Genomic DNA, 26,211 nt, shown 5'->3' with positions numbered 1-26,211 from the left:
ACAACAACTGATCCTCAAATTTACTTGCCCCCCTAGCTTTTTACCTATATTTTTAATAATCTACAGTTTAATGAAAATTGTAATCTTCTATATATATGGTTTTTTTAAAAAACAAATTGAAAACACTACTAAACTTTAGAAATACATAAGCAATTAAACAGTTTTCCATTTAAGAAATTACCAATTTACTAAACTGAGACTGCATCAATAACAAGTAATCCATAGTTATCAATTTGAAATATTTTATATTTTGTCTTAATTCATAAGTGTATCCTGTGAGAAATAAGAATTGGAAAATCTCAGCTTCTAATCAATAGAATTTATTTGTAAAATAAATACCACTCCCATTCTACATTTACATTCCTTAAAGGCTAATCAGCTTTATTAATTGTTTTCTGTAGACTCAAACTAAGGGACACAATACAAAGAGAATAAAACATTCTTCCTGCACCTGCAGAAGGGGTCATTGATGTCTAAAGCAGATTTATCACTTTCACAGACTCTGGGTACTTGCTCTCAGCTAAAGGCTTTACTTTTAGCAGTGGTCTGACTTTTCTTGAGAACTCTGTACCTCGTGAATATTTTAGTTTCTGAAATTAATGCAGTGTTAGGCTTCATTACAGGCTGTCACAAAGACAAATCACAATCTAAATATTTAAAGGAAAAAATATTTCAAATTTAGAAAACTATTAAAAGTCATATTTTAAGACCTGTCTTGTTCAGTACTGTCTCTCACAGGAAAACAGGATTTTTTTCTAGAAGGGGCAGTAATCTAGTGCACGTGAGAAGTCCTTGAATTAACTAGAGATAGCCTTGCTTGGATGGCAGAGGCAAAAAAGTATCCAGAATGCCCATAACAGAATGGAATTTTACCCACACTGTCCATCTTCATCTTCAGTTAGGATTAAGTCTTCCCTTCATTTAATTCTGACAAATATAATACAATATAATAATACAATAATTAGTAATATGTTTTCTTACTGTAAAGTCTTGCCATTACATATTCCCACTCTCCAGCAAAAAAAATCTTTGCTGACATAAATGCAGAAAGAACAAACTGCCCTTGCCAAGGACTCAAACACAGCCAGATATACCACATTTGATACAGTATTTGATGTCCTGGTATTAACCAGGAAGATGATGGCTTTAAGGCTATTTAGGAGAATGAAGAAAAAAATCCCTTTATTTTCTATCCTTAAATAAAAAATGAATTCAGGTTTATTTCAGGAAACAGAGAAACACACATAATCTGAAAAATTATTTGGTTAAAAATGTGACTCCTCTAATTGAAGACAATTTGCATTCTTTTTATTTTTAATTGAGTTCCCTAGCATGAGATCATATTCTTATTTCACCACAATAGGGTGCACAGCATTGTCACAAATTTCACCCAGCTGCGATGCCATTCCCAGCACACTGTGAAGTGTGGTCCTGCCGCCCTGTGAGAATGAGCAAGTTGTATTCTAAGGCTTGCCCCATCCTCTGCAGTACTTGGCAATGCCACAGCATGCATGCTGCCTATTTTTAAAAGAAACTCAGGCTTTCATGGAGGAAGAGATGGAGGAGGAGACAAACTATTTTATATCTTTCATATTGAGTTAAAGAAGTTTAGAAATACGCTTTGATCAACGAGTGCAATATTGTCTCTCCCCATGGCTATGGAGAGCCCTCAGTAAAAGTGGCAGAGTCAGCAGATGTCTGGTTTGCCCTTGGCTGGGAACAAGCCCCAGGCCAAGGTCCAAGCTGAGCCTGGCTCATGACCGTTCCTCTCCTTCAAGGACTTTGTGGGACTGATTTCCTTCTGGCGGCAGTCAGTACTTCTCCCGTGTGAGTTTTCACTCGAGAGATTAGATGGATGACGGCTGTGCAGAGTAAATCCTTTCCCAAAAGCCATCTCCTAATAGCACTGTGCTGAAGGACGAGTGTGAACAAACCCTGCAGAAAGCCTGGCTGATAAGGCTCTTGTAGCCCTGTGATTACCGGGAATCTGAGCTTCAGCCTTCATGATAAGGTGGAGCCTATCAGCAAAGACAAACCTTTAAGGCTAATACGGCCATTCAGCTTTAGGGCAAGAGTTCTCTTATGCTTTCTTAGCTCTGGATGTGGGTGGAACTCACTAAGTCAGACTTCTGTATGCAAGAGTGCAAACACAAGTTAGGTCAAGTACAGCCACTTGAACTAAATGAGTTTAGTATTTTAAAGGCACTGTTTAACAATACAATCTTTACTTACAATTCAAGAAGGAACATTTTTTAAAGTGTTTTTGCACATAGATTAGTGGTCTACAAGTACGTAAAGATTATTGCAGTGATAAGATTTGCCCAAAACAACATTCAGGTACAGTAAACTTCCCCAGCACAGCACAGAGCAGTGATTTCCATGGGCAGTAAACTGAGCGCTACATTGAACTTGAAAATCACTAGATTTACAAGAGACAGAAAAAAGTTGAAACTGATTGGAAAACATTTCTCCCAACTCCACTGAAGAGATAGTTCTGAAAACAATATCTGCTCACAGCACATCAATTTTTTACGTCAGCCATGGCAAGCAGGAGATACCTTTTTCAAAATATCCTTCATTTTAGCATGAGACAGTCAAGATTAAACCCTAGAACAGTACAGCTTCTTCACAAAAAATACTTAGTTACATAAAAGCAACAAACTTAATACATAAGCTCATGCTTAGGTACACAGATCTCCACGGCAGAGAAGTCCAACCCCCAGAACTGACAGCTTCCCTGAGCCAGCGACCCAACTCTTCACTCTCAATCAATGCTCTCATTTGTAACAGTTTCCAAAAGTTGATTCCTCACCAAAAGCAAAAGCATCCAGTATTTGCAAAGCCAAAAGTTGAAAAGAAAGGAAAAATGATCCAGTTGATCAAGAATCCTGTTACACTTAAGCCAACAAGTGACTGCTCTAGCGGTGAGTCCACTAAGACAAAGGGGTCACACAGTCAAGTAAATCTATCCACACCTCTCTTTTTCTTCCTTTTAGATGGGAACAAGATAGCTTTGTAGGCCCACTATCAAGTAAAAATAAACAACAAAACAAAACCCAAAGCAAAGAAACAAACAAGCTGCTCCTCAAAAAATCCTCACAACAATAAACCCAAACCCAAATACTTAACTGAAAACTACATTTTGAGAAGTCATTCACAGAGTGCAATAGTTCCTGCTTCCCTAATCATTAAAAAAGAAAAATATTTTTTCCTACTGTATTGCAAAGTAGTTCAATACCCTACTAGCTCCCCTTGTATGAAAAAAGAGGCTTTTGAACTGGACATCAAATTTACTGGTTTCATATTTACTGCATTTCAAAATCACATTAAATATGCTTATCAGATTTATCTGACGCCAGGAAAGTCTGTCTTCTGAAAGGAATGAGGCCTAATTCCTACAAAAATTTTAAGGAATTATTAAGTAATTTAAAAAATCTTATAAAACATGAAGAAAACAGTTTTGTTTTAAGTTTCATTATTCAGCCTTAGTTCACACATTTTCTTACTCCCCAGAGCTTAAAAAGGAAAGCTTAATCATTTTTTCAGAGGTGCCAGAACTTTCTATCTTTTTGCCACTTCATCCACAAAACAACCACCAGCAAGGAGAGTGCATTAACATCCATGGATCTGAACCAGATGATTTAAAAAAACCCATTTTGTTTCATGGACAACTGCTTACAGCAGAAAAAAGGCAAGTCCCAAGAATTTTCAAAGAATCTCCTCACAAACTCTGCAGGAGGCTACCCTGTCATGGTGCAGGTTCTGGAGTCTTCTCTTCAACCTGATCAGTGGCTGGTGAGGCACCAGAACAGAGTGCCCAGAGAAGCACCAGATGCCCCATTACTAGAAATGTTCAAGGTCAGGTTGGATGGGACTTTGAGAAACCTGATCTAATGGAAGGTGTCCTCTCGCTCTATCATCAGTAAAATCTAACCAGCCATACCCCTGCAGCCCTCAGCCAGGGCTGTTCTGTGGGGCTAAAGACTACCCAGTCAGGCATGGCAAAGGCTGGAGGACATTCATTGTGCTGCTGAGACCTGTACACAAAGCCTGATCAGCATCAGTGCTGTGAGAGATTACAGCACACTCAGCAGAAACATCTGCTATTTTGGCAGCTCCCATCTGATTTCTCAAGGACTTGGAGGCTGTCAAACAGGACAGAGCAGCAGTGGGGTGGGAAAAGGGTCCTCCCAACAGCGCTGAATCCTCCAGAACTCAGCCTGACCTTCTCTCAGGAAATCAAAATGGTACTAAAAATTTGCAAAGAAAATAATACCTAAAAACTGCCAGCACAGACCAGGCCCTCACAACTGCCTCTTGACTGCCCACAGACAAGTGCCTGCAATACAGGTAGCTGTTGCTGCTCCTACCTTCATGGAATAGATGGCCCCATATCTCAAGTCAATACACGCAGGGATACCTTCACATCTGAGCTGCACTCAGGAGTCGTGGTCCCAGGGCACAGGGCACGGGACTACCACCAGCAGGTACTAGAGAGAGCTGGCAGCACTGCCAGGCTGGAAGCTCAGAGGGCTTCAGCACGTAAGAGTGAGTCTCTGTTTGTTGTGGGAATGAGCTGGGATCCACTGTGCAGGTGAAAAGTATGGAATCAGGCTCCCAGATGGCACAGGACATAGAACATGGACAAAGTCCAATGCAAGCAGCCAGAAACATGGCAATAGGAGAGGGGCAGTTGCCACTACCTGAACCCAATTCTGCTGCCACCACTACATTTGGCCTGCAGATGATACCCTGCCAAATTAAGCTGAAGATCCCCAAATCCCACAGGAATACTAAATGCCATGTATTGTCTTCCACCTTACGTGTATCTCCCCATAAATAACTTTCCTGTGGACTAATCACAAAATTCATACAGTATAGGTAAGTCAAGGCCCTGCTTTATCTTCACTCCTTCTTCCCATTTTTCCTTCTCAATGCAAATTACAAAAATCACCCTCTCCTCTAGCTTCTTTCCTTCATTCTTGACAGGTTGTAAAGGCAATAAGGGTAATGTTCAGAACATACAGTGCAAGAAAAAAAGCTTATTATTCCTGAAAGTTAATTTGAAAGTGAATAAATAAGACACTTGGAAAGCCAATGCACACAGCCCTAAGATTACACCCATAATATGCTGTATTAAGAACTTTTTAATGAGGCAAAGAGTTATTCAGAAAAAGAGTGCCAGTAGCTTTCCCCAGCTTCCCTTGAATTATTTCAAATGGATACAATCCATTTTCACTTTAAAACCTCTGCTTTACACAGCTGTTCAGAGGGCTTCATCTTCAGCACAACATTGCTTAAAGAGAAATGGATACGAACCTGCATATCATTCATATCTAATGCCTTGCCAACCCACACCTTCTTTTTACTATCTAATTATCATGTGCAAGCCTGTCAAAAGTGTCAAAAGCTTTTTTTTTTTTTTAAGCTGCTACTTTTATCATGTGAAAGATGTCATCACTTTAACAATACTCATTTGTTTCCCAAGGTTTGTGCCTCCAAAAGGTCAGAAGAATTCCCTGGACTTCACTGCACTCTGCACCAGTCACCTTGGGAGGAGCCTTGAGGGACTGAGTTTATTTGACTGCTTCCCATTTCTACTCCCACCGCTGTGGAAGTGGGAATTCTGCTCATACAGATTGCACAATATGATAACTGACATTTAGTATGCAGTGCTCAACCACAGCTTGCTAAAGGACAGGTAACATGGACTTGTAAGAACAACGTGTCAATTTTTCTTTTCCAGTCATAACTGGAAAAGGAAAGATTTCACAACTGTGCAAGTTGCTGACTTGTCAGCAGAGTTACAGAATTGTTGTTTGCAGCACAAAGTGACTTTAAATTTTTATATAGGTCTACCTATTTATGCAGCAGAACAAAAGGTACTCCAATAAACTGCATGTAAAGCCAGACAATTTAAACTTCTTAAGATAAATTAAGTTTCTACAAAAAAATCTTACTACTACATTTACAGTAAAGACAAAGCTTCCACAGTGCACAGTCTTTGCAGCACAGAAGAACACAGACAGCTTGGTAAACTGAGCAATAGCTGCATGACACCAATTGTTTTAAAATCACTGTATGTATTTTAGCCACTAGTAAATCTAGTAAACCTAGTTAATACAAAGCAGTGTTGTGTCAGAAGTGCTCTGTGCCAGAACAGCTGGAAACACCCAAACAGAAACAGTTTCACCATGCCATAATCAAGATGTTTGAAATAGCTTTTTGCCCTCCCTGATGTATTGTCCTACTTCTTATTCTGTACAACCAGACACTTTTTTATGGGAGCCAGAGTGGAAAAAGTTAGGAATAGCCAGGAGAAGATGGCCTGTATCTCTTTCATTCTTGGAGGAAGTACAGGAGCTGTGCTGAGACAGAGCCTTGCTCAGAAGGTGAAGATAAGGTGCTTGCTCTTTGGGATACAGACTGCCATGGACTTGGCAACAGTGTGCTCACTGAGCACGGGACTGGCAGATACTATGTAAAACCAGAATTACAAAGAATGAGAAACTTTTGCTGGGGTTTTTGCCCCCACCCAAATATCTCTCTTTGCCTTTTCTGGTATTTGTCACTGGTCCAGTGGGCAACATCTAAGATGTTGGGCTGGGCTGCAACATCTCCCTCTTGAATCTCATGTTCCATTTCTTAAAAGGATTAACCAGTTCCTAATGCCAGATATTAAAACACTGACAAAATGCATGTGGCTTTCCACACTACTGATTTTAGCAATTGTTCTAAATTAAAACCAAACCACAGAAGAGACACTCTTAGCAATTCTGTAATTTTAGAGTCTTTACTAAAAATCAGCTGTTTCACTTCTGTTAAAATATCTGCATGATGGAAAGAAAGAAAATGTCAAAACTTTATTATCCTTCTCCTTGCCTCCAGAGAGGCTTCAGCCAGGCAACAGCTACTTCAAAGCTTCACATCACACATGCCTAGAGATTTAAACCAAGAGAAGCAACTGCCAAATTCAGGAGGCAGTAAAAGGCTTAGATTTAGAGGGCTCCCTGAGGCTAAACATTTTTTAAAATTAAAACTCAAATATAAAAACTAGAAAGGAGGAAAAACCCTGAAGTTACTCCCTCCTGAAACAATATTCACACAAATCTCTCATAACCTTCTGAGTCACAACTACCAAGGTTAAAAACTCAGCTTCAACCAAATGGTTTCTGGGCTTCACAAAATCCTACAGAGCCTTGCAGGAATCACTGGAGCTGCTTCAGGCCTATTTCATCTTCTTGGAAACAATGAAGAGTAAACAAACAAAAGAGTAAACTCTCTCTCAAGCGCAAAATTTTTAATCCAGACCTTCCTATAAGGGACTGCTGAAGATGATTACTTGCTCCTGCAAGAGTATTTGTGCTTTAATTCCTCAATGCACAGAGATCTCACGGATCTTCCTCTACTCTTTGCAATGAGTCTCCTGTAATCAAAAGAATGCCCAGATTTGGTTCTGAGAACAGAGCAGCAGCATCACACTGATGATGTTTGTTACTGATTAATTCTGGTTTTAGGGTATGTCTTTTCCTGAAAAGTTATGGAATAATCTGATGAACATGCCCCTGAAACAAGTCTGTTCCCAAGAACAAGTAATGTAAGAAAGAAGAGATTCTTGTTCTTTTGATAGAAATTTTACTTCTATCTCAAAACTTTAAAGGAAAATTCTAAGAAATACAAAGCTACAAATTTCCTAAGCGCAAGAAAAAGTAGGTAATACTAAATTACTAATTAAAATTTCAGTTTAAAAAAATACTGAGTACACCTGTGTGCCTGGGGCTAACTATGATTCTTTTTTTAATTGAATGTGATGTCATATTCTGAAGAGCACATTAAAAGGATTATAAAAAATATTGAGATCCATAGTTTCCAAGCAGGGAAAAAACAACAAAACACACACTGACACACATGAAAAGCAACGATAAAAACAAAACATTCACCAAAGAAAGAGAGGAATCTCAATGGTAAAAAATTTATGTAAGTTCACCCTGCTTAGAATTGGTAGGTGGACTGGAAATTAAATTTATTATGCATAGGTAATTTTCTATCTCTGTGAACCTTAATTCAATTTTCAATCATATTTGTAGCAGTCAAAAAGTAGTTTCCCTCTTTATTAGCCCTCAGCAGCTGCATGTCTCTCCCTTGTGCTGCCGTATGCACTGTTTCAAAAGTTTGCCTACCACCACTATGCCTGGCACAAGACAGGAAAAAGGGGATCACTTCTACCTGCTACAATACAGAACAGATGGGCAACACTTCTAACGAGGATTAATTTATTGATGCTGTGCAACACATGGTGCCACAAGCAGCTGAAATGACAAAAGCAAGGGTCCAGCTCCACAAGACACAATGGTCATTCTAGAAGCCCCCAGTCTGCCTGCAGCACCCGCTTCTCCTGCAATTTATCTTTTGCTGCCTCTGGAAACTGATTTAATTCTCCAACTTGGCAGAACTAACCCAGCAAAAGCAAAACCATAATACCACACACAGATACTGCCTGGTTTTAATTTTTGTTTTCTGTTAGGTTAGCATGTTAACCTAACTCCTGACAATTTAGCCCGTCAAGTAGGTAAAACCACAGACAGCAACTGAGGGAAGGGGAAATGAGACCTTCCTCCTGAGCAGCTGCACAGTGTAGTGTGGTTTATCAGCCCCAGGTGAAAATGGAAACGGGCACTGGGACAGGGACAACAGGTTTGCCCTCAAGACCAGAATCCACTTAACCTCTGTCTTCTGAATTTTACAGTGGTATCTTCCAGCTCCCACAGCTCTCTGGTTTATTAACCTTTACTCCTAAGGAACACTATATACCCTCCTATCACATAACATCTGAAGGACTGAGCCTGTCATCTTTAACATCCCTTTGTCTCCCCATCTATGCTACTTTGTACCCTTTCATTTCATTGAAACAGTTGAAACATTATCACATAGTGTTACTCATCTTCAAAGTCAGAAAAATGATTGTATTACATCCCTATGCATCAGAAACAAGGTACATTTTATTTTAAAAGGGCAGATGAAAGAAGAAATAGTTCTTTTGATTCATCTTGGCCCTGTGGGAGGGTGGGAAGTGGTAGGTTGCCCTGCTATAGACCCTCCTTATTCAAACAAAATTTAGAAATCAGCAGATCAATCACCCAGGGGTATGTGCTCACAGAAGAAGCTAAAATACAAGTAACAGTATCTTACCAAGAACTGACAGCTACAGAACAGAACCTCTCAAATAATTTACACATGAGGCAATGCTGGAACAAACCACACTGCTCTGTTCACTGCTGTAAAGTTTCACCCTAATGCCTATAACCCTGTGCTCTATAAAAAAATGAGTGAGTAGATACAAATATATTGCTCTCGGGAGACCACACCAACAAATGTGTTTTCCAACTTCCATGAATTTTAGTTATAAAACATTCACTTCACACAACAGCAACCATTTTTCATTTCCATAGCTGAACATTTAATCCCACAACTCAGTTATTTAACTCTTTCCTAAAACCAAAACAAAGCCTCCAAATCATAAAAGAAAGCTGAAATACCATTCAAATAACTAACTCTGTAATTCAGCTGTAAATTTGTTCTGAAATACTACTGGTGTGATAGTCAGAACCATTTTTTTTCCCAGGCTTGCACAGATAACATACTTATCATAAGTCTTTAAAACAACAGATCATCCAATACAGCAAAAACAATCTAAGCAAAATCCACCACACAATAATCAATAACAATCTGGGGAGGGAACCCCATAACCAAACCCCTTACTATTTGCATCCTGTTTATTCAGCCTTAAAAACAGAGATGGAAACACCAAGCTATTAAATAATAAAACGGGCAGGTAGACTGCTACATCCATATTCCTTCCCCTCTCTCTGCCTTAAAAATGACTGGGCTTAGATCTTTCAGTAAAACAGAACTGTTGTAAATGTAAAGCCTTGATTTTAGTTCTGTCTGATCCATTAAAACTTGCTCAAAAGAAAGAAGCCCAGAGATTTCAATTTTTTATTCTGAACATGGTCAGCACTCATAATCCTTCTGATAGAGAAATTGTTAAAAAAAATCTTCAGACCTAAGGAAGTGCTCAAGCCCAACACAGGTCCGGTGGTCCCTTGTTCATGATATTAAAAATCTCTTCTCAAGAAAACCAGGACAAAACCAGGACAGAACATCAAGGAAGCAACTTTACTGTTGGTGTACTGACCATGTTACTTCCCAAATCAGAATGAACAATGGCTAAAGACTAGAGAGTGGGAGAAAACATCTCTCAAAGATTATGACAATTGAACTGCCACAGCTCCCTATACTTATTTCAGTTTGTTCCCAAAGGATGCTTATGCAGTGTTTGTCACCCATCACCCCTCTTTGGTTCAGAGAGGCCAAGTCTTGAGAGAGCACTCCAGTAGCACAGCAGGAGTGCTCCAGTGCTGAAGTGTGTTTGGTACATGGCATAAAGTCAGAGCTAGCCCACAGTAAATGCAGAGACACTGGATACCCCAGCCCTCACCACAAACTATTTTGCTTTACAGATTTCTTTCTCTCACAGTTCCTGCTAAGGTGGACATAGTGCTGAAGTGCAGCATCACAGAGCTAGTGCACCTCATTGCTTCTTTTATGTATGTAGCCCTTCAGCTGCAAGACCCTGCAGTACACCAGTCAAGAAAAGGTTTATCTGTATGCCACCAGCAACCAACCCCTACAGCCTACACCAGGGGTCTGCTGGACCACACACCAACCCCCCAAATTTATAAATGGATCTTTTCTCACTTCTCAGTAGAGAAAGGCCTCAAGCCTTGCAAAACATGTAAACACTTAAATTAAAAATTTTATGTATGAAATATTTGGTCCCAAAGAACCCCTCATTAGTTCATTAAAACCTCTGAACACAGGGGAAATAACTTATTTCCAAACTGAAATACAGCTACCACAAGGACTTCTCACACTATCTAGCATAAAAGGGAGAAAAAGAAAGAGCCTACCCTCATACCTCCTTCCCAGCATGGCATTATACAGAGTTCACTAAAGTACAATAGATACATATTTTACTACAAGAGCCAAAATTTCTAAGAATACTCATATTTTTAGATTCAACTGGACTTTGTCATGATAATTTCCAAAGTTTCAAAGTTCAGACCTACTGAAGTCCACAATTAAATTTCTATCACCTGCACATTGTCTGGATTTTGCTTCTTACCCCAAATCACATCAGTAATTATTTACTGTGTTACACTGAGGTATTGTAAATGTGCTTTATAACACTGCCTCATATAATACATGGACAGAAACTCCTTAAATTCAATTTTAAAATTTAATTAATTCAAAATTCAATGTTTAGATTCACAGGCCAAAATGATGGCCTGATTTTTCAGATCATTTTAGCATAGTCCTGTCTGCCACTGCCCCCTAATTTTGGCCTGCATTTGGAAGCTGCAAAGCAAAAAGGCAGGAATGCAGACACTGGTTTGAATAAAGACTGGCCTGAGCCTCAGAATATGCTAATGCCTGTAAGGTTTTCATCAGTTTAGATAAAGACCTCGTTGCCTCCTGTGGCCCAGCCAGCCTTGCTGGACCACCCATGTAGCCACAGAGCTCGGTCACCTCCAAGAAACCACGCACAGGCACCGCGCTGTTCATTGGTCACTGAGCAGTGGGACAACGTGGGCAGCACATTTTACCTGCTCCAGGGGCAGCACAAGGACCCATCTGCCACATCCTGCAAGCTCTTTAAAGCAGCATCTCCATGAGGAAGATGGAAAGATACTTTCTAGGCAGCAACAGGTCTGGGTAAAACAGCTTGTGAAATGCTGCATAGGGAAGGGGGAAAGGAAGCAACAAAATGGTAATTGGTTTCAGTAAGCATAAAATAAATATGAAACTGTCTGTCAGGATCTTTCTCAGGTTTCACAGGCATTTTTTTTCCACCAAAGGAAAAAAATTAAGTAAGAGCTGCTCCTAATGCTTTAACAATCTCAAGGAAATTCTAGACTCCAGTGCCCAGTTAGCCTCACTTGAGTGTACGGGAGCTGCACTGGGAAACGTCAAAGGCTGTTTCAGTCTGCTGTTTTTCAACACAATTGTAAGAAAAAAGAAAGATGTAATTTTCATAAAACACAATGTTCATTACAAAGTTTTAATTTGAAAATATTTGCCATTACTAGCTTGAAACAAAGATTGTTTCTCTATTTACACATCGAAATGCGTTCATCTATTCCGCATCTTAGGAACCTCACATCTCAAAGCTTAGCTTAGGCTCCTGTTCACACTCAATTCTCAGATGACTAAAAGCCAGTAGCAACGCTTCAGATATTTGCCTGCAACAGATTATAGAAGTCATACTTAAATCTAGAAAACATTTCTTCATTCCTGTTTGCAGGAATCATGATGTAAGCTTCCAATCAAATACAGGGTCAATGCTGTTAAGAAATGCAAACTGCTTTCATCACAATGAAGTGTTTATTTCAGATTTTAAATCCAAAAAGGCGATTAGTTTCTACATTCCACAATACCTAAAAACAGTGCTAGAGATCTCCAATGCTACTTTTCAAATGAATATAATACATTTATTCAATAATAAGTCATTTCAAAAGCAAGATGAGAATATGATGGACCATGTCAGATTTTACCCTTTGGAAGTAATGGAGTGTGGACAATCTCACTTAATTACTTTCCAAAGAATTAATTTAGTGAAATCATGTTAACATATCATTATCCCCACCCCATCTTCCTAAAAAACCTCAGGGAGCTACTTCCACGTTTTAATTATGTAATGGACGAACATTTTAAATTGTGATTCATGGAAGAAGAGCATCATCCACAGCTCCTTTTGCACTCCCTCTAAGCTTTCACAATTCCTTATGGTAACCCAATTACTGTCATTTGCAAAGAGCAAGCACCCAACAAAAAAATGTACTCATTACACCATTTCATACAACCTTCCTCCTTATTCTCTCTCATCATCCCCAAGATTTTAGAGATCAAAAGACAGGTTCTTTATTACAGCTTCACAAAACTTCTCTTCACAAAAGAACTGCACATCAACTTTAAAATCTTCATCTTAAATTCCTAAGGAAAGGAGAAAGAAGAGGGAAGTCAGAATAAAACCTATTAAAATGTATGTCACTGATTTGTGCACTCCCTCACTGTCTCCTCACGTATATTCACTTTTTAATAATGTACTTCTAATATAATTTTAATCTTATTTGAATTATTTGCATGTGGTTTAAGGTTCAATAAAAGAATTTCAGATTTGCTATTTTTAATTAGAACTTAAAACATATATTTTACCATCTCCGTAAAGTACTATTAAATTTTTTAAAAACTCCTTGAAGATCAGATAAAGCATGTTTTTCTGCTGAGAGTCCAATGCTTTAATTTGCAATTCTGTATGTTGTTTTATTCATGATAAAATCCTTGATACTTGTAGTTTCTCTCTATATTGCTAACACTGACACAGATTCTCTGTTGAGGTTTGACTATCACTAGAGGATTCTCTCATGACTGGTCTACATTTTCATTTGTTTTTAGAAGCTTAGTTAAAAAAAGAAAAAAAATTAAATTCCAGTAACTATAATTAACACCACTCATGACTAGCACAAGTGTTAATAATTCATGTTTTGGAAATAAATAGCTAATTAAAGGGCAACAAATTCAGTTTACTTATATAGTGTCTTATTAGCAATAACAGTTTGAGCTCTAATAGGCTAACAATATATATTGTGCAAGTGTCCATTGCGGCAAGTTATTTTTAATTCATAGCATACTGATTTATTCTGCATTCAATTACTGTACATACCAACAACAAAAAAAAAGTGTTTCTGTATGCCACCTCTCCCTCCCCTTTACTCCAGTAGTGGAGAAAAATATTCTAGAATCAACTTCTACTCTATATAGCTCCAAAATGCAGAAAACTGACACTTAATGTAGAGTCCAATTCAGCATTTCATTTAAGAGTTTGACTGCAGCCAGAACAAATCTCACTGAAAGAAAAATTAAGAAAATGCTGCCTAAGCAATGCTGTCTAAGGTAATAAAATCTTCTGCCCTGCAAAACTGGTAGAAGCTTCAAGTGGAGCATGGCCTCCATTCCTGAGTTCAAAACATGCTGCTGTTCTGGAGAGAAGAGGTCTAAGAATGAAACATGGGAAAGCCTGATTTGTCTCTCTGACTGTGTTGTTTTGGACTTCTGAGAAAAACAACATGAGTAATGCTATTAACATGTTTGCAACATCTTTTTGAACATGCTTGCAACACCTTTTCCTACACAGAGTGCATGAATCTGCCCAGTGAACACTGAATTAAATCCAATTTTGTTTTGCATTATTGCTAGGAAGTGATCACAGTAAAACAAAATACAGTCTCTTCCAGCCCTTGACAGATTTGAACTGATGCCCTGAAAGCTACAAGGCTCAACTTACCACTGTTCCTGCCCTAGCCCATTCCATATTGTGTGACTTTGGTCCAGCTGTAGGAAGAGGGTAACTGGCTGCATTTAGGAAGGTTAAGGAGAGGAAGTGCGAGAGTCAAATGGGAAAGAAGAGACACCCACCAGAATAATACTGTCCATACAGATTTCCTGTTTGTGCTCACTTCCTCACTGACAGGCATTGCTCCACTCTCAGATACAGGAGTCAGAGAGAAGAGGTACACATGTTCAATTTGTTTTTCAGGAATAGAGGAGAATTACAGAAACAGAAGATTCAAGCCATAAATAGACTGACAAAAACTGAGTCACACAATTTACTTTTTGTGACTTAAGTGTGACTGATAGTTATCAAAGCTACTACCTGTCAAAAATCCTAATGTGATTTTGGGGGGAGGGAGCCAAAAGGAGCCATTACTTTTTAAGAGTTTTTTTAATTATTGGTCTGTTCAGGAGAACAGGAGACTAAGAGGAGACCTCATCACAGACTACAACTTCCTCGTGAGAGGAAGAGGACAGGCAGCCACTGCAGTGACCAGTGTCAGAACCAGAGGGCATAGCCTGAAGTTGTGTCAAGGGAAGTTTAGGCTGGATATCAGGGAAAGGTTCTTCAGCCAGAGGGTGGCTGGGCACTGGAACAGGCTCCTCAGGAGCCAGACAGAGTTCAAGAAGCATCTGGACAATGCTCTTGGCACATGGTGTGACTCCTGGGGATAGTCCCATGCAGGACTAAGAGTTGGATGATCAGTGATCCTTGTGGGTCCCTTCCAACTCTACATATTCTGTGATTCTGTGATTATTTTGCTCTTTTAAAAAAATTAATTATAGCATAGTTTCTATCAATTTAAATTTTTCTCTAACTCTAAATTTTTTACTAACAATTACTATTCAGGTAATCTGTTAAACAAAACTGTAATTAATATTATGGAGTCCCCTGCCAAATATATCAATTTCATTAAGAAATAATGTTGCACACTTTTTTTTTACTGCTTTACCCAGATACTCTGAAGTTGAAGCTTCTGTCAAACAATGCATTTGTACTTGCAGGATTGGCCATTTGACAGCTATGATTTTCCCAATAGCCACATGAAGGACATTTAAAAGATGCTACAAGTTCCAAAGAAATCACAGATAATTTTTCACTTCCATCTTTAAGTCTACAGAGGCATTTTGCAGGAATCCCAGATTTCACATACCCAACAGTCCTGCCCACAGCAATTACTGTGCTGAAGGCTGTGTAAATAGATAGAGAATAGACAGATAGGGATTTGTGGTCAGAGAACCCACAAAACTCTGTCCACACCCTACGTGTCTTCCCAACCTGTCTATAATCAGTACTGATCACAGCTGCAGCTTAATAAATCAGCTGGAGGCAAGAGGAGCACTGTCTCTAATTCCAGTATGTGTCCTGTTTGGTAGCATATCATGTTCAGCATGGTTCTGTCCACCAGTTTTTAAGCAGATGCTAAAAACCTCAACACTATCTTGCCTTATCAGTATCCTTCCACTTTTACCTTCAGCTTAAATAACACATGACTAACAACCTGATTGACTGTAAATAAACATACTGGCTTTCTACCTAAAAGTAACTTCCATACCATGAAAGGGATCCATAACCAGGCACAGTTAATATTATCTAAGCTTTACTTTACAACATGCAAAATAAACCACCAGAGTCCTTCATTACCTGGAAAGTGACATGTAAGTTGAGAACTGTCCTTGGTCTTTAAGAGGAGTTATTTGAATGTCTTTCTTAAAAATAAACAAACAGAACAGGCAGAGCAACTACAAAACATTTTGTGCATCTGAAGACTGTCCTCTGAAACTGAAGAGGACAGATACTAAAGAAATCAATAATTATGATAAACTCCTCCAAAGAAGGCATGTACTTTCTGCTCAGTTTACAACTAAGGAAACTAAGGCATCAAGAATGAAATAACTTGCCTAAAATTATATTGGAAGTTTGTATTTCTTGCTTTGATGTTATCTCAGATTGACAGTTGTGTTCATTAACACAGTGTTTCTCAAATGCCAACTGTAGCTTTACTATTCTGTAGAAAGGAGTTTGAAGAAAGTAGGTGTCTTTGAACTAGCTGCGCTAAATATTTGCCCTAGATTTTAGACATGCAGCTCAAAACTAACATATTTGCCTCACCCTCTTTCTTCTCTCCCTTCCTTCTCCATTTACCTTTTTTTTTTTTCACATCACAAGCCATAAAAACACATTACTAAATAATCAGGCAAACTAAATCTGCATATGAGTGAAGACCCAAATTCTTCTCCTGAACCCAGGGCTCTTCCTAGAAAGAAAGGAGCAAGTCTGGGGCAAATCTGCTCTCGTATTAACTTTTTTCTCTCTGACCAGGTCCAGGTCCTCCACCAGTCAAGGTCCTGCTCCCTCATCCCCATCACAGCCTCCTGCCCGTTACTGCTCCCTCCCTCCCAGCCCCCTACTGGGCTCCCACTCACTCCAAACAATCGAGAAGTGGGATAAGCTGCAGCCATCCTTGGCCCAGGCTAGACCTTGGTTGCTACCCCACAGGTGACCCACAGATGTTTTTTCAGGAGCACAGCCTTTGCAGCCTTTGATCTTTAGAAACAATGCATACGGGCAGTCTCTTTATCATTTATTCTGTTTGGGAGCACCAGAAAATTCCATCATGTCTTTTCTTGTACAACTAAAATTAATCCTGTTCAGAACGGGAACCTTTACAACATACAACAATGATCACTTTGAGCGCTTACCAGCCATTCTGTATTTCACTTTACCATATACTAAAATCATATTATCTTTCTATCTCTACCACTTGCTTGCTTTGTTTGGTTTCTTCTATATGTCTGCCCCACTCCCAACTTCACATAATTTTTCATACTGCCTATTATACATGCAAGAGCTTTCCACTTTCCTGTAAAGCAATTTTATTTACCACTTTCCAACCTCAAAAACCTCACTGGCATCTTCTATTTGTATTTTTTTTTCTCATGGGTCATGTAGGAAATACCTGATTACCTCAAGGTTGTACTCAAAGGGTTGAATATCTTTTATTCCTCATTTCATTTAATATAGTCTCAGTAAAGGCTAACTTGTAAAATGAAGGGCTTCTGAACTCAAACACTTTCTTATATGAGCAGAGAATAATACAAACTTACAACAGCCCTTGAGGCCATTATCTACAATGAGACAAGGCTAAGTGAGAGATTTGTTCTAGAAACACATCCTAGAATATAATACTTAAGGATTAACTAAGATTTTAAAGCCTATGTACAGTATAAATACATATGGCTTATTTCCAATGAGTGTAATAGGTGCTCAGAGTTACCAAATCAACATGAGGGACAGTCCACAGGAATAAGCTACTCTGCTTTTTCAAACTATTCAGAAAGTGATGCTACTCCTCCTGATCCCACATGCAGGCTACTACCATGACCTCTGTAAAAGCAAAGCCCAGAGATTTTGGTAGGAAGGCAGCTTGCTTATAAATGGATTAGAGTACAAACTTTGAAATACATCGCTGTATGTTTCCTTATTAAAAACACTTACAATTAAATATTTATGAAGTTTAGGCAAAACAGGCATCTGCTATTAGAGTACAATCCCTGTGCATAGTCATAGTTTTCTCTCCTGAAAAGCTCCAAAAATACGCTGTCACTGCACAAAGCACAGCCCACACACACAACTCCTGCTGCCCTGAAAAAACTGCTCCCACAGTCTCCAGGTCCACACATATCAGAGTTTTCTGCAAACCTGTCCCTTTCTTGCTCCACACTACAAAGAAAATAATGTGAAATTTGTCATCTTCACAGCTTCCAAGGAAAGAGGCAGCTATGTCTGATGCAGTTGCTGTCATGAAGCAATTTTGTATGAACCTGACTCCAGCTGTTCAGACAGCAGTAGAAAGCAAAGACCACTACTAAAATGTACAGCAATAAGAAATCCACGAATATGAAATATGAGACTATGAATGCTCACATTTTTGCTGCTAGAAAGCAATAACTCGTACCCAAGTAAGGTATTTTGTGATTACAGTTTACCATGAAGAACTCTCTGTAATATTTAGAATAGCTGATTTATTTCCCTCAAGGAAAATATCAGCTACTTGAATAATCCCAAGTACTATGCAGGCCAATCTCCAGCACTGCCTGTGAGGACACTTGCAGTTCCTCATCTCCTTCCTTTTTTACGACCCATCACTGCAGCCTGGCAGCTCCCCTGTCATGCTGCCACCCAGGTGACGCCACCACCTCAATAATCCCTAGCTTAAAAAAAAAGCAGAAAGAAAAAACAGTAACTGCAGGCCAACTCCCGTAACTCCACACAGGCATCTCGCACCTCAACACCGCCCTTCGCCGGTGCAGAGCGGCGCGGGTGGGCTCTGGGAGCGGGGGCGGCCAGGGGGCTGAAGGACACCTGCGTCCCACTGCGCCCCCAGGGTCACGGGCAGCTCGGCCCTACACATGTATACAAATACATGTCTTATACATAAATATGTTTATTTATTTATATTCCTATATATATTTATATGTATGTATGTATGTATGTGTGTATGTTGGCATACTCGCAACGGAGACACACAGCGGTGGGCGATCGCTTGAGCTACCAGATCTGCCTTTGGGGAAGATGCACACAGACATCCATAGCGTCCACATACGCACACGTATCTCTGCATATTCCCATGAAGGAGGTGCAGAAGTTGCTCGCAGAGGCGCCCCGAGGGCTGGCAGGTTTCCCGCCGAATAACGGGGGAGGCTGAAGGGGGTGAAGTTTCCTCCCTCCTCCTCCTCCTCTCCCCGAGTTGCGCCGCGGAGCCGGGCGGCCCTGGGCGGCGGAGACGCCGCCGGCAGCCCGGACCAGGCCCGCTCCCGGCGCTGCCTTCCCCGCGCCGGCCTCCGCCTCCGCCCCGCCGGAGCGCCGGGACCCCGCTGCTCGCCGGGGCTGGCCCCCGCCCTTACCGTTGCAGAACTGGAGCAGCGAGGAGGTGTCGTAGAGGCTGCTGTAGCTGGAGAAGCCGTCCTCCATCCTGCCGCTGCGCTCCCGGCGTCCCCTCGGCTGTCCCGGCGGCCGCCCGCTGCCTGCTCGCCCACACGCTGCGGAGCGGAGGCGGCTGGGGCCGCGGCGGCCTCGCTGCCTGCCTCACTCAGTTGCCATGGCAACCCATTCACTCCGCCGCGGCTGGGGCGGCGGCCGCTCCGCTCCGCTCCGCCGCCGAGGCGCGGGGGGAGACCCGCGGGGCGGGCCGGGGCGGGCCGGGGCGGGGCGGCCGCCGTCACAGCGCGGCCCGGGAGGTGGGGGGGACCCCGGGGCGAGCGAGGAGACGCGTCCCCCGCCGGCTCGGCCATCTCTCCTCGGCGGAGCCGCCGGCTCCGGGCCGCGGCTGAGAGAAGGACGAGCCGCGCGGTCCCCGTGCCTTGCCCGGGGCTCTGCCGCCGCCGGACCGCGAGGCCCGGCCAGACCGGGTGTCCCGATCGGGCCGAGGTGGAGCAGAGCCACTGCTCGGCCCTGCGGCGGGAGATGCCCGCCGATAACCCGGGGGTTAACCCGAAGTACCACCATGGACTCGGTTAGGGCTGGATGCGGGCAGGGCTTTGGCTGTGGAGGCTGTGCGGCCGGGGAGCCCCGCGCACACAGCCCCAGCATCCCTCCCTGCTGCCTCAGCACACGGCTGCCTTAGCCAGGCTCCTCTCGTTTCTTCCGCTGAAGCAACAGCCAGCCTGTAATTGCACCTTGTGCTCTCCACTGATTTCAGTGGCGATTCTCCTGGCTACAGGATGGAGCTGTCACGATAACATTGTAATTGATACCCTCTTACAAAACCAAAAAGAATTATACACACTGTAAATCTTTATGCCATTTTATACAGTTTAAACTGTGTAGTTCGAAGAGTGATACACTTTCCCAATACAGGATACTAAAATAGTTTTAACTGTTTAACATGGTTTTATCTAGGTACAGTCATAATGTCCGTTCGTGGTGAGATGAAAGTAGTGGTCCAAAACTGATGGCTAGTAATATTGTAAAATTATTTGATACGTTTTGGGCTTCAATTTCTGTGCTAAGGAATGTTGGAGTGTCCAGTGACTGAAAGACATTTTTAGTTCAAGCTCCTCAAGGGACACAAGGGAAATAGTTCATTGCACATCTATAGCACCTTTCAAAAATGCCAAAGCACTCGTCATGTCTTCAGTCCCCAGTCCTTCCAGGAGCTTTTTGCAGGGCATTTCCATCATATGGATCCATTTACAGGCGTGGGTTTGGTATATGTGAGTCCTTTCACCAACCACTAAACCATGGCAGTGCTAACACAAAAGTATGCTATAAAATTAGGCAAAGATATCAGTTCTATGTTAAAACAGAGTGAAAAGTGCTCCCTTCTGAATTGCCAGTGCCAATAGTGGTAGAGCTGAAGTCATCTCCAGCACAAGCACTTACCCAGTCTGATGTGCTTAAATTGTATCAGACAAAACCAACTGCATTTCATAGCTGTGGGCTATAAATAACAGAAAATGGCGGTAGTTTGGTGATATATTAAAAAAAAAGAAAAAAAAAAGAAAAAACAAAACCAGAGATTAAAACAAAAATAGAATATTACTTCAAAAGTACAAAAGTATATAGGTATTCTTAGTGTTTTAAATGAGTCATGATTCGTTCTCATCTTTAAAATTAATACAGAGTCCTTAGGTTTTCTCATTATCTTTTCATTCATAAGCCATCAAATGTTTCGAAGATGCTATGTTATTCTAAAACATTGTTCACACACAGAAGGACATATGGGATTTTTGGCAGACAAGTAGCAATAGAAAAGTGAAGCTCATTTTCAGGAAAAATTCTGATTAAGAATTTCCTTCATTTTAAAACATTATTGCCATCATTTGGTTATTATTTTTGAGGTTGAGAAGTGTTTTAATGTGCTTATTTTCCACCATCTTGAGACAAGAGGTGTGCTTGCCATAAGATGTCAATGTTACTTTAACCTCTACCTCCTTCTGATGTCTAAGTTTTGGAAAACAAAACTATGAAACCTATGCTATCTAAAAGTATTGTATTTATAGTAAAAATTATGTTGTCATGGAGATTGCTACAAAGATAAGAGAAATAAATGCCCAGTAACTTTTATGAGATTTGTCAAAGTAGGAGAAAGGCCAGAAAGAGGCAATGCAGCTCCATTTCAGAAAGTAGAAATTAAAAGTCACTTAGAAACTCAAATCTAATCTCTTCTTAGAGAGAGATGCAACATGTAAGACCTTACAATAGATTTCCCACTGAAATTAACGGTGACGGTGTCTGTGAAGCCTTTCAGCTCAGCGTGCTGCAAATCAGCTCAGAGATGTGACAGAAAATGGTCTCAGCTCCAGACTCCAGATGCTGTTATGATTCCATTATACTCTAAGAGCAAGGGTTAGAAGAGGGAAACACTTTCATAATTTAATGATTTTGAGACCTGTAACAATCTCATTATACTAAACTGCACCACAAGGCACGAAATGAAAAAGAAATTCTGTCTGGCTGTGGGAACAATGGGACAATGGATTGGAAGGATGCACTGATGTGTCTCTGAGAATTCTTCTGGTATGGTGAAACAACAAAAAAACTTCTAGTTGTCCATTTTTCAGTATAATGTAGCCTTCATAATTTGTGCATTCCAAAGGCAATTCTGTGGTAAGTGTGAAACCATAAAGGTGGGAATGTGGCATCCCGAGCAGTACAGTGGGGCTGGTGTATCGGGAAAGGATTTGTTTCCAATACACTTGTGCACACTGACTGCTGGCAGTCAGAAACTCTATGATGTTACATTTTTGAAAGCTGTACTTTTTACCTAATGATTTAACTTTTGTTTGTCTTGAGTAGTGTAATGCAAATAACTATTAGCTAAGTGAGAATAAAAGAGCTTTCACCCATCCCTCGCTGAATTTTCAGGAGATAATATACTCCAATATTAGGACAAAGAAGACTTGCTTTCACTCCCTCTTACCAGGCTGTAGTCAAATTTCACTAAATCATGGAATATTGTGCGTTGGGAGGGGTTCACTAGGACCACCAAAGTGCTGAAAATTTTGATGTTCCCTTTATCCCTTCCTGAAAACAGGATCAGGCTGCTTTCACCATGTGGTGGTAGCTTGGGCAGCCTGCCCTTCATAGCTGCCCCCTGGGTCTGTGCTGAATGTCACTGCTTCCAGCAGGCTCGTGGAGGGAGAGGTGATGGCACTGGCTAAGGGAAGGACACTGGGATTTGGCTGTCAGTGGCAAAGCCCGCTGTGCAGAGCTGCTGATGGTATCAGGGGCAGTGAGCCCTTCTGTGCAGAGTTTACAGGAGGTGAAGGCTCAGTTCACCACAGAGACTGGAGGGCTCTTCTTTCAGGTCAGTGCAAAGCCCGTCTGCTGAACAGATCAGGGAAGCTTGGATGGCTGCTGTGCACACTGAATGTACATTGTAACTAGAGAAATCTTCATCAGGCAAAGCATCTAGCACCATCAGCAAATTTGCTGGTTTTGCTAAAATTTATCAGTGGATATAATTATAGCATCTATTTTACCATGACTAACTTTTGAAGATCCCCTCAAGCTCTTCAGCAATCATTTGATAGGTCACATTTACTACAGCGTGATCAAAGGGAGCTAAGCTCATTTCTGTAGCTCACTGTGTTTCTATTTAACATGTAAGAGTCCATTTCACCATTCACAGTCTTACTTAATGCAGCAGTTGGTCTCTGCTTGAGCCTGGAAGCTTTTAAATTGCATGCTTGTTCAAGGTTTGCTTTTCCTCTGTGAGTCAGAAGTTTCATCTATTAAAAAGCAGAAGCACTGCAACACTTGGTGCCTGGGCCCAGACTGCAATCCAAAACACAAGGTACCACTTGTGTGCTTCTCCCTGAATCATCTCGTTCGAAACAGAAGAAATGGGCATCTTTTCCAGCTGTTCATCCCCAGCACTGAGAGTTAGATGGTCTGAAAGCTGGCATCATAGCACAGGCACAGTGCCCTGCCTCAGCATTGGAGGACACAGTGCTTTGACAGAAGCTGGGGACCAGGGCTGAGCAGCACAATGCCCAGCAGCAGCAGCAGCAGCAGGAGCAGCAGGAGCAAGCTGCACACAGCAGGAGCCCTGGGAAGGAAGAGCCAATGCCTGGTTTAGGAACTAGCAGGATGAGACCAGCACTTAGCAGAGAGAAGCTCTGGGGTTAAGTTTTGGATTTATCTTCCTGAAATCTGATGAAATCCTGATTTATACTGATTTTTTTAATTGTTTATTTGTTTTCCCTTTCAATTCAGAAAGCAGCAGGAATGTTTGGGTTTTTAAAAAGAATTTCATGCAGTGAACATATTGTCTTCATTCTGAAGAAGTGTTTTTTTCTCACTGCTAAGACTATTTCCAGGTACTGGCTGTCAGGATCCCATCATAGGCTCAAATTAGGATTTCCTCTCCAGTGTGGTAAGAAAGGAAGAAGTGCCTTGCTGCCCAGTCTCCTTTGTGAGAACACTTCAACCACTGGAATAATCATTCATTCTAAATAGCAGGACTCCAGTGTTTCAGCCACAGCAGGGAGCTTCATGAATGTCACTACAAAGCAGACTTCATGCATGTGGGAAAGATGGGGTATAAGAGGAGGATCACCATTATACCAGCACAGTCTGAGTGCATTAAAAATACAATATAGCAAATGTGGGATGAAACCATCAAAGCTATGCAGGTTTAACAATCCAAATGAAAATATGTCGCAATATTTCTGTATATATCATGTTGTTTTGAACTACATATATTGGAATTATGGAAGTTTCCCTATAATTAATAAGACTAGTCTTCATCATATTGCCCTGGAAAAAAATACTGTTTTGCAGTTTGGTTAATTTGTAAATACAAAGAGAATACTTTGAAGATGAAAAGAATAATGCTTTCCACATCTGTGACTCTTCCTATTCAAAGAGTGGAGGCTGCTCAGCAAACACTGATGCTTTCAGATTTGCACCACCTTTTTGAAATAAATGTTGGCTTTATTTGCTTATTTGGAAAATGGGAAGAAAAACATAACACAGCCAAGGTCATGCTGGGAAGTCTGTGGCAGCATCAAGCCAAAATAACTACCAGTTATTGCACCAACTGCAATATGAGTCTACTGAGAATATCCTGCTTGTAAACACTGAAGATACTACTTGTACGGTTTGTTATGAAATGCTTTCAAGCACACTGCCTGTGGTAGAAATACTCTTATTTTTGCAAGACCCCCTAACACGTTGGCTTCAATGCACATCAGTGTATGTAATGGCCGAGTGAAGCCTTACTACATCCACAGCTGTGACACTGAGATTTGAAATTGATGAGAAGCAAAATGTACTACAGATACACAGGAATGCAGCTCCTGTTGCATATTCCATTGCCATCTGCAGATGGGAACAGCACTTCTGAGATATTAATACTCTGTGAGATTGACGTGAAGGAGGCGCAGTGATGGATGGCATCACACAAAATGATCCATCCACTCTTCAAAATTACTCCTTAGAAGTTTTCAGTTATAACTCAGCTCTGCAACCCTATTTTTGGTGGCTGCAGCCCTCAACAGAGCCTGAAAGCTTCTGCTAGCGGAGCTCTTTGAGATCTAAGTACCCAGGGGCATAAATCCCTCCTGTGAGAGGGGCATCTCTGGTTTCAGCTGCAATAGCTTTGGCACAGGTTCACCAGTTTATTCAGGGCACAGGAGGATCATCCCTACAGGTCTGTGTCACTTCCTAGGGGGAATTCCCTCCCAGGAGAAGGATCTTTCCTGCACCCACTGGAACCCCAGGGAGCCTCCAGAATGTAGGTATTGGGAAATGCTTTCAGCAAGTATGAAAAAGTGATGCTTCTGTGTGGTTTGCAGCACACTGACACCCTTCTGCACATGGCTGAGATGAGTAGTTTTGTTTTAATTTCTATGCTATGATTATAAAGATGTTACTGTGACAGTATATATTCCAGAGATCTATTTTATATGTATATTTAAATAATATTTTGTTAAAATTTAATGTCTGAGTTATACAAAGCCACAGCTACATAAATCTGTGCCTTCTGAATTATATTAGAGAAGAATGAGACTAGAGTAAGCTATAATATAGACAAATTTCTTTAAAATTATATTTAAATAACAGCATAGCAGGTTGATCACTTCAGGTGCACACAAAAATTGCCATTTTTAAACAAAGTGGTTCTAGAGTACCCATCCTGTTCACTTTTTAGAAGGAGCACTTTAACTGGACTGTAGCAATTCACATGAACACGTGAAACCCAGAAGTGTACAAAGCATGGATGTTCAGCTACACTGTGAGAAAGAAATCTCTCTCTCCTGCAAACAGGTACCCACAGTACCTGTGATAAGAGGGAAGGATCTCAGCACTCTATTTTATATTCCCTGCTCAGTAGGATGGTGGTTTAAACTTGTGCTTTACCAGAACTGATATTCCAAATTTCCCAATTTCCCATGTCACTGTTTCACTGGTTTTGGGATCCAGCATAATCAAGGACATCTCATGGGAACTGATGTGTACCAGGAGAATTTACTGTCAGCCATGTAGGTAACAAAGCACACATAGAAATGAATGGGTAAGACAAAGCACCGTGTTGGTTCAATATATTAACGTTAGAAGGGGCTAGACAATCTCATTTATGGCACTTTCTACATTTGCAGTTATGTTACTGGAAATTTGCCCAGATACGGAAAATGAATGATGGCAAATATCTTCTGAGAGATAGGTGGAAAAAATAATGTATTTCTTCTAGTGATTCCATATGTTATGCTTGCTTTTAGTGAGTGATTTATTGGAAAAACTGATTTGTG

The 26,211-nt window shown here is 40.9% G+C and overlaps 1 protein-coding gene across 19 annotated transcripts in view; it reads right to left on the bottom strand.

The window, feature by feature from the left end:
* The window catches only part of EML1 (EMAP like 1), a 124,013-nt gene that overhangs the window by 61,674 nt on the left and 36,128 nt on the right, over positions 1-26,211 (bottom strand). Inside the window, exon 1 of one of the 19 annotated variants that reach the window (XM_038139904.1) lies at positions 19,360-20,931. The exons of 15 other annotated variants lie outside the window; for them this stretch is intronic. In XM_038139904.1, coding sequence (XP_037995832.1) covers positions 19,360-19,426 — 67 coding nt within the window. In that variant the 5' untranslated portion in view covers positions 19,427-20,931. Of the gene's footprint in view, positions 1-19,359; positions 20,932-26,211 lie in introns of those variants that run through there. 3 more of the 19 variants (XM_038139907.1, XM_038139921.1, XM_038139918.1) reach the window with 3 other exon arrangements.

The sequence above is a fragment of the Motacilla alba genome, chromosome 5 (assembly GCF_015832195.1).
Source record: "Motacilla alba alba isolate MOTALB_02 chromosome 5, Motacilla_alba_V1.0_pri, whole genome shotgun sequence".
Lineage (NCBI taxonomy): Eukaryota > Metazoa > Chordata > Aves > Passeriformes > Motacillidae > Motacilla > Motacilla alba.
This window is presented reverse-complemented; position numbering and strand designations above follow the sequence as displayed.